Raw genomic sequence first — 15,623 nt, 5'->3', positions numbered from 1 at the left:
AAAAAAAAAGAAGCTTTTTTGAACAACTGGAGAACCATGAACATCAACTGGAAATTAATTACTAAGAAACTGTTATGTTTTGGTTGTACATTAGCTATAATAACGGCATTCTGCTTATGTGAAAGCTTTACGTGAAAAATAAAACGTCCAGGGTTTGTTTTATAAAACTCAAGCTGAAAAACCAAGCAAAACATGAGGCAGGTGAGGAGGGACGATAAACCGTGAAAGTAACAGGCACCACCGGGCTCACCAGATGATCTTGTTTTTATTCAAATCTTCTTTTTAAAATTTTCATAAAACAAGTCTGAAAAGCACTATGCAACATTACTATGTTTGCTTAGCATATCTCAAGAAAAAGTGTGTGTGCGTGCTTAGTTGTATCCAACTCTTTGCGACCACATGAATTGTAGCCCACCAGGCTCCTCTGTCCATGGAATTTCCCAGGCAAGAATACTGGAGTGGGTTGCCATTTCCTCCTCCAGGGGATCTTCCCACCTCAGGGATCAAAGCGGAGTCTCCTGCATTGGCAGGGAGATTCTTTACCCACTAGTACCACCTGGAAAGCTCAAGAAATAGTATAACTTCAAGCAAAAGAGAAAAAAGCTACAGACTGCCTGCTGGGCTGTTCCACTCGATTTCACGTTCTTTCAACCATTGCTCCTCTCCTTCAGACATGGAGCCCATACCTCCAGGGAAACCGGCCCACACAGCGCTAGAGGTGGGTTATTTCACAGGTAAAGAGGCCTTGCCTTTCACTGGAGCTTACACGGCTCATTGTTACCAAAGCCAATCCTTAAAGACGTCATTCTGAGACTTCTCTCCGGTCCAGTGGTTAGGACCCTGTGCTTCCAATGCAGGGGGCCTGGATTTGATCCCTGGTCAGGGAACTAGATCCTGCATGCTGCAACTAGGACTTGGTAGAGCCAAATAAATATTTTTTTTTTTAAATAACAAAAATAAAAAGGCTGTCTCCAAAAGAATTCAGAAGGTGTGGAGTCCCTTGTGGTTTTCCACATCCTTCCTTCAACCAGAATAGAGCGGATTCCCTGGCGGTCCAGTGGTTAGGGCTGTGCTTCCACTGCAGGAGGCATGGGTTTGATCCCTGGTCGAGGAACTAAGGTCCCAAGAGCCTCCCGGCTCAGCCATAAAGGAAAAAAAAAAAAAAAAATCAGACCCAACCCTAATTAAGGATTAAAACAAAAAACAATACCAAATAAGGAAATTCCACCATGTTATTTCCCATACTGTATGAAAACACAGCATCATAGAATTTCTGATAAATCTTTCATTTTCTGCTGCTTTAAAAGCCCGGTCCTTTTGCTGAAACAAACTGTTTGGGTCTTTAAAAAGAGAAGACTTTAAACTCATGTATTAGGTATTTGGACACAAAAAAATGGGCTCTGAAGGGCCTAAGAAAATAAAACTGCCTGCTAAAGGGACTCTGGGTAGCTCACAGAGTTTCCAAAAGGAACGCAGATGCGAGGAGAGTGCAGGCACGAGGGGGCAACAGGAGCCACAGCCGAGGGTGCGAACCCGACCCTCTGAGGGCGGCACTGGCCCTTCACCACCGACCTGACTCGTGAGGGCAGGGCAGGCCCTTCAACACCCAATACGGGTTCCTGGGCAGCCAGCTTCTCTGCCACCCACATTCAGAGGGTAAAATGTCTCTCAACACAGGAAGGGGCTTCCAAGCCAGGAACCAACAATTGATAGGTCTTTTTGTTTTCATACTAAGATTATTTGGTAGTTTCTCACCATCAGGAAGTCCAAGACAAAAGAGCAATGTTCTGGAATTATCCAATTACTCCTGAGCTTAGCACTCTACTTCGTAAGGAAAATGTGGGCTCAAATGATGACCTAGTGGAGGAACATCATGTTACAAACTGTTGCTGCTGAAGGACATCACGGTAAAGGCACAGAGACCGAAGTTCCGCACCTCTTCTTTTCCACAGCGCACCTGGACAGACAGCAGTCCTCTCAAGTGATGCCGCTGAGACTCTGCCCCACCAAGAACAGCAACAAACAAGAACCTGGAAAGATCCCAAACACCTAACAAGACCTCGTCGAGCGAATTGACTCTTCAGTAGCAGTAGATTCTTGCCCCGGAGAGCAGAACAAACCGTGGACTAAGAATGCAGCCTGCCAAATCAGCAACGGAGGATGTCTCGGCCATTATCCTTCAGTGACTGCAGCCACCCCTGACGGTGCAGCCTGGGGAAACGTCCGCCACCCAGCAAACCTGCACGGCAACCAGCCCCACAAGTCCTGAGGGAATGCAGCATGGGAAAGCACAGGTCACTGGCCCCAGAGAGCTGGAGTGGAGATCAGGGCAAGACGTCAGCGAGCCCAGACTCCTGCATCTTCTCACACACAGAAAGCACCAAGTTCCTTAACTTGGGTTATCTGGTTTTCCATAACAATAATCTGACCTTTGAACTACCTGCCCTTTGTTGCAAAAACTCCTATATACCCTGGCTTTTTCTCTGGGCTATTTGAGATGCTGTCCCCCAAGCTTGAAGTCCTAAAAATGTTAGAGGCATAAAGCACAGCTCTCAACTTCTAGCTTGTGCATCTTTAGTCAACAAAAAGCCAACAAGCCTGGGGTTCCCTCAGCCTCTTAACGTCCTCTCTCTTAAGTGAGGCCCGGCTGAGAGTCTTCCCTGTCCAGGAGAGCAGCAAAGATCCAGAAAGGTCCCTAAGCACCTCACCAAGACATCAGTGAGTCCACACTGCAGTCTTCAAGCCCTTCAGCGTCAGACTTTCTCAGCTGTGTGTTAGAATCTGGAGGGGAGGGTGGGTAAACCGGAAAGGAATGACAAGGAAAAGACAAAACCTACACAAAGCAAACACGTGGAAGGTCAACACCACCACAACCCCAAGGAAATCACAGTCTATTGGGCGGGGTGACGGTAGGCGGCTCCCGAGCGGGTGGTCGGAGGCGCCGAGGCCGCAGCAGGCGGGGTGGACAGGGCTGGACGGCCGCCTCTCCGCAGAGGCCCGGCGCGGCCGGACCGCAGTCCAGAGAAGAGGACCTGGCAGTCCCGAGGCGAGCGGGGGACCAGGGCGTGGGCGAGAGGCACTTAAGGAAGGTTGTGAAAGCGGCGGGCTAGGGCTTCCCCGAACCTTCCGAGCAGACGCTGCCCCGCCCGGCCCCTCTGGGACGCTCTAGGAGGGGTCGCAGCTGGCAGTCAGCGAGCCCTCCACGGCCCCTCCACCTCGGACTGTGTCAGCCTTCCTTACGCCCGAGCTCTGCGTGCTTCCGGTGTGTCCACTTCCCCGCCCCCGGCCCCTACCCGGCCCTCGTGGAGACCCTCAGGAAGTGTCCACTTTCCCGCCCTTGTGGAGACCCTCAGGAAGTGTCCACTTCCCCGCCCTCGCGGAGAACCTCAGTAAGATTGTCCACTTCCCCGCCCCCGGCCCCCACCCCGCCCTCGTGGAGACCCTCAGGAAGAGTGTCCACTTCCCCGCCCTCCTCCAGGAGCCCCCCGACGCCGAGGCCACGTCCCTGCATGGCACGGCCGCCGAGGCGCGCCCACCCTCGGCCCGCGGCGGAGAGCCGCAGTCTGGTCCTCCCGCAGCCGCGGGCCGGGCCCGGCGGCTCCGTGGGCAGGTGACCGGCCGTATCCCCGCCCGCCCTTCGCTTTCGGCGACCCGGGACCTGACCAGGGTAGCGGGCGAGGCCCGCGTCACGTGGCGCAGCGGTCACGTGCCGAGGGCAGGTCACGTGCAAGGCGGGCGCGGGGCGGAGCCTGAGCTCGCGCGCTCTCGCGAGATCCGCGGAGGTCACGTGACGGCGCGGGAGCGGTGCGGCCTCACGTGACGGGCGCCGCCGGCCGCGGGGTCTCTTTCTCGCAGCGGGCGCAGCGCCGGGACCTGCTGCCCTCTCGCCGGCCCGGTCAGTCCCCGGCCCGCCTGCCCGGCTCGGCCCGGCCCAACCGACCCCGCCCCGCCCGGCTCCCGCTCGCGCCTATGGCGGCTCTCGGCGGCGCCCGGCGACGGCCGCTGGTCCTGCTGCTGTTCGGTGAGACGCCGGGCGGGGGCCGAGGGCTCGGGGTCCGCCGGCTGAGGGGCGGCTGTGAGGGGCCGTGCGGACCCGGGGGACGGAGGCTCCGGGAGCGCCGGACGGGCCGGCTGCCGGGGGCGGGGTCGGCGCGGGTGCCCGGAGGGGACGGAGGGGCCCGGGGCGGCTCTCGGGCTCCGGAGCCCGCTTCTGGGGTCCGTTGGCGGAGACTTGGCGGCTTCTCAGCGCTGCGGTTCGCCTCCTCCCCTTGGGGGCTCCGGTGGTCGCGGAGGGCTGCGAGCGGCTGCACCCGAGACGAGGACGGCGCGGGCCTCGGTCCCCGCGGGGGACAGGGCGGGCGGCGACCCCGGCCTGGAGAGCCCGTCCTGCGGGCTTTACCCTTGGCCCTGTGGGCCGGCACGAAGCGCTGACCTGTGTTCTGACGTTGCTTGCTCGCTGTGCGTTCTCATTAGGTTATAACGATCTCGTTACCCTGGGGAGTTTCAGGGAGCCCGCAGTGGACAAAGGGCCTGGCGTCACAGTGGCTGTGCTCATGTCTAGCGAGGCGTCGTCGGAAGAGCGGCGTGTGTATGACTCCAGAGTCGTGCGTGGTTGCGGGTGTTTTCTCCGTTGAGGGATTTTGCTCTCATTTATTTGTCCTAACGAGAGAGAAACCGTGTTAACTGAACAGGAATCACTGCCTAGTTTGATTTGACTTTAGGGCTTTTGACAACTCTCTCTCTGGCACTTTCTCTCCTGGTTCCCATGACACGGGAAGATGAAAGTGCTAGGATCTGAAAAGTGCTACTGGAGCGCCCTAGAGTTCAGCAGACAGAGACGCACTTTCCATCCCTACCTTCTGGGAATTCTAGATGTCTGCTCTGAAATCCTGTTGCTGGTGACGGAATGGATTTTGGTTTCAGGTTCTTGTTTTGCCTGTTGTGTAAAATGCATTCTTTGAGCTGCAAGACCAGCCGCAAGGGGTGACCTTATTCCAGCAGCAAACCTGGAGCCTTGCTCTCCCTGGCAGGTGTCCTGAGTTAGGTGAGGAGTTCCTGGGACGAGTCTTGTCGTGTCAGGGTGGCTGGCTGTTCTTTATTAGAAAAGCTTGCCTGCGTTACAAGTTTATTACTGTGTTTCATGTTTTAAAAACTCACCTGATGAAGAGAAAAATCCATAACTTCTCTACATTGATAGCTTGGAGTATCGTGCGTATAATTACTTTTTTGATGTCCATTTTGTCAAGTCTTTTAAGTTTTATATTTGATTAAAAATCCATTTTAAAAAGTTTTGTTAAGAGCTTGGATTTGGATCTGTTTAATGTTTATTTTTATACACAATTTCACCAAAAAGCATTTTTCTAAAGATGTTTCAGAGTTCTAAATTACAAAGTCATCCTGCATTAATAACTAGAAAGTTAAGTTTTGTTTGAAAAGTTTGTAGAAAGCTAGGCAAGTGTGAACTGAAACTTTTTGATACATAGATCAAGTATTACGTAATGGGACTCTTGACCGTTGATGTCACCCGGATGACCTTCCCCTTTCAAAATGAATAACTGTTGCTTACAAAATACGGAGGAAAATTTTTTTTTTTTTTTTTTTTTTTTTTACTGATAATGTTACTCTCGCTTGTGGGAGTTTGTCAGTTACGCAGGTTGGCGATCCAATTCTTCATTAGGTTTGAAGTTTAAATGTTTCAGGTCCATAATTTTGAATTTATATTGTTAGATCCATGCCAGGCTGTGGTAGTCCTTTCTTCGCGTGTCCGAAAGACTTGACTCCATGCGTGTATGACCTACACATCTTCTGGAGCATCTGTTCAGCTGTGTTGTGATTATGTTTATGCCTGTATCTTCCATATCCTACAGCCTGTCTCAGCTTCACACATTAAGTGCTCAGGACCTCTGTGAAGAGACGTCCAGTTTGGCAACAGTGCCCCCTAGCAGAACATGCATGTCAGCTGTTCGGAAATGTACACAGTAGTCTTAGAGGTTGTGATTCTGTGGTTGTGATTCTTTTTCTTCCTTTAAGTCTTCATACATGATTATGTATCACTGATTATAAAAATACTGGATTCAAAAGAATTGATCTTGGATTAGAAAGTGATTTCTTTTAAAAAGTTAATTTATTGACTTGTTCCTCTAGATGGCAATCTTTTTCATTATCTCAAGTGAGTATGTCGTAATTTGAAACATAATCATTGCTCACTGAGTGTTGGAGAGAAAGTGTTCAGGTGTGGTGAGCTCGACAGGCACGTGGTCTTGAGTCAGCAGGCCCAGTTCCAGATTGGCTCTGCACCATCGTGGCAGTGTGATCTCGAGCATGGTGGTAAACTCTCTGCTTTGGACTCCCCATCTGTGAAAGGGAGTCCTCATAGTGTCTACCTATTAAAATTGTCACAGTAAATCAGTTACCTGCAAAGCACAGTACAGGTGCTCGTTAAATAAAACACTTACCTGACGGTTTGTGTCAGGTGCCACGGATTCAGTGATGAGCTTGATAGGTGAAGCTTTGTGGCGCTGAACGCATCAGTGGTAACAGCTCACTCTGAAGGCAGGCCCTCGCCATGTTCTCAGCGCTCCGCTTGCTTCAGCTAACTTGATGCTCTGACAGCTCTCATGTCGGCTCACTTATTTTCACTGTACAGGTGCCTAAACTGAGGGTTTGGTGGTTCCTCTGAGCCCAGCTCACGGGGCCAGGAGTGACGGAGGAGTCTGTTTAAGATTGAGCTTTCACCTTAGGCAGGCATGCTCCCACAGCTTGTTTTGGAGACTGAAATGTCTCCAGATGGAAGTTTTCTGAAGGAATAAGGTGCTCACTCCTCACGGGACCCTGGAGAGAGGATGATGGTGAGTCCTGAGTGAGGGGTTGCCCGTGGTGCAGGTTCTGACCTTCAGGAGGGACACTCCTCAAGTTATGAAACATTCTGACTTGAGATAGTGGTGTTTCTATAGAGTTAAAAAGAAACTTCTGACCATTCGCATACATGTGTTCTCTTAAAATTTTATGTTATAATGCTGTTGTAGACATTTTTCTCTTGACTGAAATTGACTTGTGGTTTCTTGTTTTAATTGCAAAATTTCTGGGCCTCTCCAGAATACATGTGGGCCTCTAGTGCTGCTGAAGTCTGTTTGAAGTTTGTTTTAGTAATATTTCTTTGTTCTCTGAAAGCTCAGGTCCTTAGCATGTTTATTACTAAATGAGGGAATTATGTGGTTGAAAAGTTATTTAATGTGAAGTGTTTTCTAGTGGAGGGCTTTGAGTCAGTAGGAAGTGTTTGGTGATTTAAGGAACTCTTACAGGAGAGCAGCTTGGTAGGAGCTGATGTGGGAGGCAGTGGCCTGCCCCGCTGAGCCCGTGGTGCTGCGCATGGTGGCACGTGGATCCCACAGTCAGGGCAGGGCAGGGCCGCCCAGGCCTGGGGCGTCCGTGTGCACCGGGCGCTGGCCGGCGTCCAGTGTCCGCCTGTCTTCTGTGCCCGGGGTCTGCCTCTGCTGCTGGGCCTGCATTTGCCTGGCTGGCGTCTCAGCGGCTCTCGTGCGTTTACCCTGTCGCGCTCAGAGGCGTCTTTAAAACCTTCAGTGTCAGAACTGAATCATGGGATTTTCTCTCCTTTTAAAACAGTATTCGTTCGTTGGAAATGATTTCAGTGTCATCTTACTTGAGTATTCTGAGGAGTAGCTTAAAAATTTGTGAATCAAAACAGACAAGAATGTCCGTGACGCCCTCGGTGGCTTCGTCCTTGTGTAGCAGCTTTTCTCTGTTGCTCCAACTTGATGTTTCTTCTACCTGAGGCTTACGGGTGGACTGTGGGGGATTCTGTCTGTCCTCTCTGCTTTAGGCCTAAATAATAGTTGCTCTGAGGATTTTATTTGGTGCCAGTTGCAAGGGTGGAGGGAACTGGGTTCACTGGAGTCACTTACACATGAGCAACAGGGACCACACGTGGGAAGCTAGCTGCTGCTCTCGGAGTGCACCACCTGGGTCGCCTTCACCCTTAGAGCCGTCAGAGGCGTGTGTGTCCCGTCCTGGTGAAGGGCGTGCAGGGACCTGTGCTGCAGAAACACAGAGGTGTGTCTCTTGGCACGTGGCCACACCTGTGCTGGCTGAAAGCTGCTTGGGTTTAGAAGGGTCAGAACATGTATTCCTGCCCATCTGTGCAAGAACCAGGTGCTGAAGTGCATGGCTGTCAGCTCAGCTCTGTGCCCCTAATCAGGGTGCACCTGTTGCTAAGCTGTCTGCTCGGGCTGTGGCCCTGGCCCTGGCTCAGAGCCGCAGTCACGCCCAGGCTGGACAGCTCCCTTCCGCCCTTCCCTCGGGCACTTGGCCTCGGTGCAGAGGTGGCGTGGGGTCCTAAGGTCGCACAGCCAAGCCCAGAGCCAATGGAGTTCCTGTGTTTTGAGGCCCTTCTGGAAGAGGGTAAAGAACTCTGATCTTCTAGTCTGTGGCTTTTCCTGCCCTGTCAGCAGGTAAATCAGGCAACTCTTGAGCTGCAGCATGGGTCCACCGTTTGTGTAGAATGTCAGCGTTTGGTTCCAAGGTTCAGTCCTTCCTCCAGGACCCTGCCCCGCCTCCCTGAGGTCCTCTGAGGAACCAGCGTGAGGCCGTCTAGGCCTGGGGTGACCCCAGATTGGCACACTGACGGGGCGGCTTTCGAGAGGACAGTGTCACAGGGGTGTGGGGGGACAGGAGCCCTGTGGACCCAGTCCTCGGTACCTGCCTGTCCCGGTCTTCTTGGCAATTAAGCAGCTTTCCCAGTAACAGCCACGCTGCTGCAACTGTGAGCCACAGACATTTTCAAAAAGTCACATGGTGGTTTCTTTCTGGGAGTCAGCAGGCCTCCTGCATGGCACATCGGCAGTTTTTGTGGTGAAGAATGGCAACGGGACCGCCTGCGTCATGGCCAACTTCTCTGCTGCCTTCCTGACCATCTACGACACCAGGAGTGGGCCTCAGGTAGGAGAGCCCGGGCCTGCGCACCTCGCTGTGTGCGCGTGTGCTGGGCCTGCTTGACCGTGCCGCACACTGCGGTGTCCCGTGGTGACGGGGTGGCCTGTGCTCACTGAGGCTGCAGTCACGCAGACCGTCGTGGGCCCTGCTCTCAGCTCCCCTCTGGGCCTTTTCCAGTCTTCCTCACGATTGCATTTTATCTTCACAGTGCAGTGCTTCATTATGCTGACGACACGGGTCTGCTCGCCCGTCACCTGTAGCCGAGTTCTCGTGTTCTTTTTCTCCCTGGTGTGCAGCTCTGGGAATAGAGCTTTCTTTGATCTGTTGGTTTTGCTTTAGATAAACTGTTGCACTGCAGGAATTAACGTGAACACGTGTTGGAGGTGCAGGGTGACCGCACTAGTCTGCCAGGACGTCCCTTGTGGTCTTGTTACAGCAGCACGGCACTTCTGCAGAGGGAGCACTGCTCGCTGCTGGCCGAGGTCCCTGACGGATAAGCAGCGTTTCTCTGCCTTTTGTGCCGTGCTTATTGCGTCCGACTCTGCTTCCCCGTGGACTGTAGCCCGCCAGGCTCCTCTGTCCATGGTGTTCTCCAGACAACGCCGGCACAGGGAGCCATTCCCTTCTCCCTCTCTGTTGATTCTTCCTCCGTTAATTACCTGTTTGTGAACTTTGCACTTACTTCTTCCATTTACATTTGCTCCTGTAAATATGTCCTCACATCAGATTTTGTTGCCAGTGCTTTGTTGAAGCACCGTTTTTCTTACCCATCCCCATGTCCACCTCACGCCGTCTGCTGGCGCCTGGAGAGCAGGGGGAGCCCAGGACTCCCAGGAGGAGGAGGACCAGCAGGTCCTGCGGAGCCCCCTGGACTCGCCAGCCGCCTGGACTCCTCTTGTCAGACAGAAGGGAGCTCTGCAGGCTTTGTCCACAGAGATGCCTCTCATTGTAAAGATTCGTCCGGGCACCTTTTAATTTCCACTTCGCTTTTTTGGGGTTGGAATTTTTAAGTATTGTTTCATTATATGTTAATCGTATTACACAAGTGGGATCATTTGTTTGCAGTAATGTGACTTCCCACTTCACGAAATCTCTGTCACAGGTGTGGTCTGTCTACAGAACAGGGCTAAGACAGCTTCTCGCTGGTCACTTGCTGAGTTCAGGTCATGAAGATGGGCTTCGGTGGTTCTGTAGTTGTTCGTTTTGCTTATAATAGTTCACGCAAACAGTTCTGCAGTAAACTTCATCTTCTCTTTGTTTAGAGAGACATGTTCTTTAAATAAGCTCTGTAGCAGTCACGAAGGCCTGAGAGTATCAGCTCATCCCGGAGCCCAGCATGAATTATTTCCGTTTATGTGATAGATTTATTTTCGTTCTTATGTGAAGTAAAATTACATCAGTGAAGACAATGTTAGTAATTAGGTCATCCTTATCTTACACTTGAATTACTTTTTGGTCTGTTACTTGACATAAAATACTTTCATGTCTTTTGTTTTTATGACAAATGTATGCATTGATAGTGATGTCTGAGGTGGAGAGGGTCTGGGTTCCGAGCTGTGGTTGTTTCTGAACCCTGTAGTAACCTGTCGTCGTGTTGGTTCCAGAACGTGTCCTTCAATCTGCCACCTGGTGCGGAAGTGTCAAACAGCAGCTCCTGTGGCAAAGAGAATGCTTCTGACCCCAGTCTCATGATCACTTTTGGAAGAGGCCACATGCTGACCCTCACTTTCACCAGAAATGCAACACGTTACAAGGTCCAGCTGATGCGTTTTGCTTATAACTTGTCAGACACAGACATTTTCCCCAATTCGAGCTCCACAGGTAAGAACCGGTGTGGACCAGTGATGAGGTGAAGAGAACTGGGTTGGGGAGTATCTAAACTGCTTTTAAGCAAGCACTTCAAGGGGTTAAACACTGATTTTTTAAAATACAGGAGTCAAGACTGTGGAGTCGGTGACCGACATCAAGGCCGACATCAATAAAACGTACCGGTGTGTGAGTGACACCCGGGTCCACATGGGCAACGTGACGGTCACGCTCCAAGACGCCGTCATCCAGGCCTACCTGTCCGGCAGCAACTTCAGCAGGGAGGGTGAGGACCCCGCCGGGGCCCCGGCCCCCTCTGTGGGGAAGGTGCCCTCCTCCCTGAGGTTGGGTTCAGATGGGGTGCGGGGCAAAGCAGGCAGACCCTCTGCCCTCGTCATGGAGTGGATGGGGTCGGGGGGGGCGGTCTCTACACAGAGGCCTCGCCCACCACAGTCCCGCTCAGGCAGGTGGGCCTAGGGTGCCAGTCGGGAAGACCGCATCCCCCTCCTGTGAGATGAGGGTACTGACCTCTCAGGGGGCGTGGGGGCCCAGGAGTCTGCAGAGAGTGCCCTGGGCACCGCACAGCCTGCTGTCTTCTGCGTCCGACTCCTCATATCCTGTTGGTCAGCTCACAGGTCACCATGGGGGGAGGTGGCATCCCCCCACCCAGCTCCTTGTGCCAGCCTTGCCTGGTGGCTCAGAGTGGCCGGGTGCTGGGCTGCGTGGCAACTCCGTGGCCCTCCCTGTGGCTGGCAGTAGGCCTGGGCCCTCCTGCTCCCAGTGGGGCTTCGAGGCTTCTGGGCTCTGCACGGCCAACGGACGAAGGTTGGTGTTTGTGATCAGAGATTTAATGTTAAAAAAAAAATCCAAAGACTGTTTCACAACAGGTGAGGTAAGGCTTTCCGTGCCTGTGACCGACCTTTTGTGGGGAGCAGCCACGGGCCCTCGCCCTCCCACTCTCACGCTGCTCCTGCGCTCGCGTGGTGGAGCCAGGCACCCACGGCCACCGTCCGCAGCAGCCACCGCCTGGCCCTCCTCAGAGGAGGCTTGCCAATCCCTGACCCCACAGGCATGTCAGTGGCGGGGCGGGGGCTAAAGGGAGCCCCCCGTGACCGGGAGACGCGTGGCCCGCAGCCCCGTCACAGGGCTGAGGGGCAGGTTCTGAGGCCGCCATGTGGCCCTGGTCAGGCCAGCCCTTGGAGGGTCCCGGCTACTCCTGGGGCAGAGAGCACGTGAGGCTGTGGGTGCGAGCTGGGGTCTAGGTGCTCGGGGGTGCCCGAGGCAGCAGGTCATGTGCTCTCAGGAGCCCGGGTTTGCAGTTAGCAGCTGAGCATGGGTCTCAGCAGAGGGAAGCTGTGTGGACCCAGGAGGTCAGGCCAGGCGGGTAGCATCTGGTCTCCTGACCTGCCCAGGCCTGGGCACGCCTTACCTGACGGCCGCCTTCTGCTTCTGAGGCCTCTGAATGCAGGCATAGAGACTCATGTTGTTAAGGTGTCGCTCTGTTTTTAGAGTACTGGTTTCAGAGCAGTTTTAGGTTCACAGCAGAACCGCAGAGGGTACAGACTCCGCACGTAGCCTGGTCCCCACGCAGGGGCTGCCCTCTCTTGTCAGTGGCCACATGGTGGTCTCTCTCCAAGGAGGGACGGCACAGGCGTGAGGCCTCCTGCATGGGGTTCTCTCCCCACTGGGGTCACCGCCCACCCGTGGCCCCCTCGTCTGCTAGGTGTGGCCTCTTGGACGGGCTTGCGGCAGTTGTGGCCTGGGCATGGGTCTCGGCTCCGAGTCTGGCCCGCGGGGCCGCCCCTGCTGCCCTCCGGGGGACACGGGGCTGCTGCCGGCCTGCGGCACGTGTCCGGTGTCTGTACCCGCCTGGCCTGGGTGCTGCTGCCTCGGGACCGTGTCCAGCCCGGCGCACAGGCGCTCAGACAGTGTGTGAACTGTCAGTTTCAAATGGTCTCGGAGACACCGTCCCAACGGCACAGGACACGGTTGAGGTTTTGTTCCTGACTTCACGGGAGGTTTGTTCTGCGAGAGGATGTCCTTGTGGGCGAGGGGCCACCCGGGGCCCTAGGGTTCCAGGAGCAGGAGGGGCTGGGAGTGCAGGCAGGCGTCAGGGGCCAGGGGCAGCCCACTCCCGCTCAGCACTTCTGGAGCCCTGGCTCCCTGGAGGCGGAGCACACTCACCCCACTGTCCCCGCAGAGACGCGCTGTGAACAGGACCTGCCCAGCCCGGCCACCCCGACCGCACCCCCACGGCCCTCGCCCACCCCAGCTCCCGCGAGCCCCACGGTGTTCAGGTACAGCGTGAATGGCACCAACGGGACCTGCTTGCTGGTCAGCATGGGGCTGCAGCTTAACGTCACCTACAGGACAGTCGACAACAAGGTGGGTCGGCCGGAGCCCTGCTCCCTGCGCTGGGTCCTGGGGTGGGTCGTGGGTGGTGTGTCCTGGGGTGCTCAGCTGGACCCCCATCCACCCGGGCCGCTGTCCTGAGGCCACGGAGCCTGAAGCTGCCGTTCCCTCGGGGCAGGTGTGTCAGCCCTGAGAGGGCGGGCTCTCTTGAGTGTCCACCAGGTGCTCAGGGCTCTCTGCTTGTCCTCGGAGATAACAGTCTCCCCGAGGCCAAGGGCCTGGGGTGGCTTTGAGAGACGGAGGCCTGCCCCTCCTGCAGCGATGAGAGCCGGGGAAGGCTGCCAGAAGTACCAGAAACCGTCTGCATCCAGCAGTCTTCTCTGAGTGGACTTGCGTCTCTCCTTCTGGTTTTGTTCCTGTGGATGGGCCGTGAAGCCACTGCCTGCTCACGCCTGGGGCTGGCGGGCGGGGAGCTGAGCCCTTGCTCTCCTCACAGACGGTGACCAGAGAGTTCAATGTCAACCCCGACAACACCACCTTCGGGGGCAGCTGCTCTGCCGCGCTGGCAACCCTGGAGCTCTCCAACAGGAACCTCCTGCTCCTGCTGCTTCAGTTCTCAATGGTGAGGCCCCCCAGCCCTGCCTGGTCTGCGGGACCCCTGGCCCCCTAGCCCACGTCCATCAGCAGAACCCTCGCAGCACTGGTGGTGCTGCAGGGGCTGGGGTGACCTGAGGCCTCGGGTGCTGTCTGCACCCCGTCCTGGAGTGGCGTTCCCGTGCCCCCACTCTGCACCCCTGCCCGGGGCGAGTCCAGTCAGCAGGAGACCAGGGACGCACAGACATGGCCCTGGTGGACGTGCGTGCCTCACTTTGCAGCGGACCACTGTGCTGCTCCTGATGAACGCTTTCCCGCAAAGTTCAGTGTTGGCTTTTGGGGAACATGGCTCCTTTAGCCCCTATCCTAGAAGACTCCGGCTCTGGGCAGGGACTGTAAGGAGCCACCTGGAGTTCCGTTACTGAGATGACAGGCTGCCTTCTTGCTCCCGAGCGCCGTGTAGTTTCCTCCTGAGGCTGGGGTTGCCGGCAGTCACCGTCACCAGCGGGTGACCCTCTGGTCTGATGGTGACCATGTGTTTGTCGTCTCCTCTAGAACGAGAGCTCCAGCCGGGTTTTCCTGCAAGGAGTCCAGCTGAACCTCACTCTGCCCGACGCCAAAGGTGAGACCCCCCCCACCCCCATCCCACCCCACCCCACCCCACCCCGCATGCCCTGCAGGTGCCTGGCACGCTCAGCCCACTGCCTTTGCAGACCGCAGCTTCACGGCCACCAACAGCTCGCTGAGAGCACTGCAGGCCACTGCGGGGAACTCGTACAAGTGCAACGCTGAGCAGCGCCTGCAGGTCACCAGCACCTTCTCGCTCAACGTGTTCAGAGTGTGGGTGCAGGCGTTCCGTGTGGACGGGGGCAAGTTTGGGCCTGGTGAGTAGGCAGGGTGGTCAGGAGCAGGGCCCCGGCATCCTCTGCCTGCGCCCCTGACTCCGCAGGGCCAGCCCGGCCATGGGTGCTCCCACCACCCTCCAAGCAGGGCTGGGGAGGCCTCCCTGTGAGAGCCGTTGGGGCGAGCCCGCTGTCTGTCTGTCCGTCCCGCAGTGGAGGAGTGCCAGCTGGATGAGAACAGCATGCTGATCCCCATCGCTGTGGGCGGCGCCCTGGCCGGGCTGGTCCTCATCGTGCTCATCGCCTACCTGATCGGCCGCAAGAGGAGCCACGCCGGCTACCAGACCATCTAGCTGCGGGCACAGCCCCGGCCGCTTCCCTGGGCTTAGATCACTGTCGGGGCACTTTCTTGCAAACTGGTTTTCAAATCTGCTTTATCCAACGTGAAGTTCATCTGGCAACACTTACTATGCACAAGAGAGTAACTATGGAAATGACGGTGTTAATTTTGCTAACTGGGTTAACTATTTTGCTAACTGGTTAAACGTTAATATTTACCAAAGTAGGACTCTTAAGGGGGTGGGGGGTAAGAGCTTTTCTAAATGGGCACAGGCTCCACTTTGGTTTGGCTTCTTGAGACCATGGTGTTGGGGCTTTTCACTCAGACGTAAGCCTCACAGAAGGAGGGTCTGGTCCACGGCTTTGTTGAAGGTGGTGGCCGGGCGGTGAGTGCGGAGGGCGAGACACAGACCCGGCTCCTCAGTTCAACCTTGGCGCCCGGCCTGGCCCGGCCCCCAAGCCTCAGGGCACCTGGCGCTGGGTCCTGGGGCCCACGCACTGCCTCTTGAGAGCTGGCACTTTTTAAAATAGAAAAATGGGTGTTATTTTTATTTTACTTTTTTGTAAAGTGATTTTCCGTTTTCTGTTGGAGGTTTGGGGTGATCCTCTGTCCGCACTGTGTACAGTAGTCCTTCCGCTCTGCTCATCGCTTGCAGCTCAATGGGCTGTGTGCCAAGGATCCCCTCTGGGACACGTTGCCGTAACGATGCTAATAAAACATCTGTTTGTCTGTCTGGGCCT

At 55.3% G+C, this 15,623-nt stretch overlaps 1 protein-coding gene across 1 annotated transcript; it reads left to right on the top strand.

Annotated features, from left to right (window-relative positions):
* The first annotated feature begins 3,865 nt into the window (after window positions 1-3,865).
* LAMP1 (lysosomal associated membrane protein 1) lies at window positions 3,866-15,616 on the top strand. The gene is made up of 9 exons (XM_043477760.1): window positions 3,866-4,021; window positions 8,834-8,955; window positions 10,554-10,770; window positions 10,883-11,041; window positions 12,956-13,140; window positions 13,604-13,729; window positions 14,257-14,323; window positions 14,415-14,585; window positions 14,757-15,616. Exons 1-9 carry the CDS (start codon window positions 3,970-3,972, stop codon window positions 14,894-14,896), a joined length of 1,239 nt encoding a protein of 412 aa, XP_043333695.1. The 5' UTR covers window positions 3,866-3,969; the 3' UTR covers window positions 14,897-15,616.
* Window positions 15,617-15,623: the final 7 nt, after the last annotated feature.

The sequence above is a fragment of the Cervus canadensis genome, chromosome 9 (assembly GCF_019320065.1).
Source record: "Cervus canadensis isolate Bull #8, Minnesota chromosome 9, ASM1932006v1, whole genome shotgun sequence".
Taxonomy (NCBI): domain Eukaryota; kingdom Metazoa; phylum Chordata; class Mammalia; order Artiodactyla; family Cervidae; genus Cervus; species Cervus canadensis.
This window is presented reverse-complemented; position numbering and strand designations above follow the sequence as displayed.

Bases quoted from the DNA above. Each gene is read 5' to 3' on its own strand.
- LAMP1 (XM_043477760.1), top strand. From the start codon at position 3,970: ATGGCGGCTCTCGGCGGCGCCCGGCGACGGCCGCTGGTCCTGCTGCTG. The intron at 13,730-14,256 runs GTGAGGCCCCCC...CGTCTCCTCTAG, and splicing joins TGCTGCTTCAGTTCTCAATG to AACGAGAGCTCCAGCCGGGT. The intron at 14,586-14,756 runs GTGAGTAGGCAG...TCCGTCCCGCAG, and splicing joins CGGGGGCAAGTTTGGGCCTG to TGGAGGAGTGCCAGCTGGAT.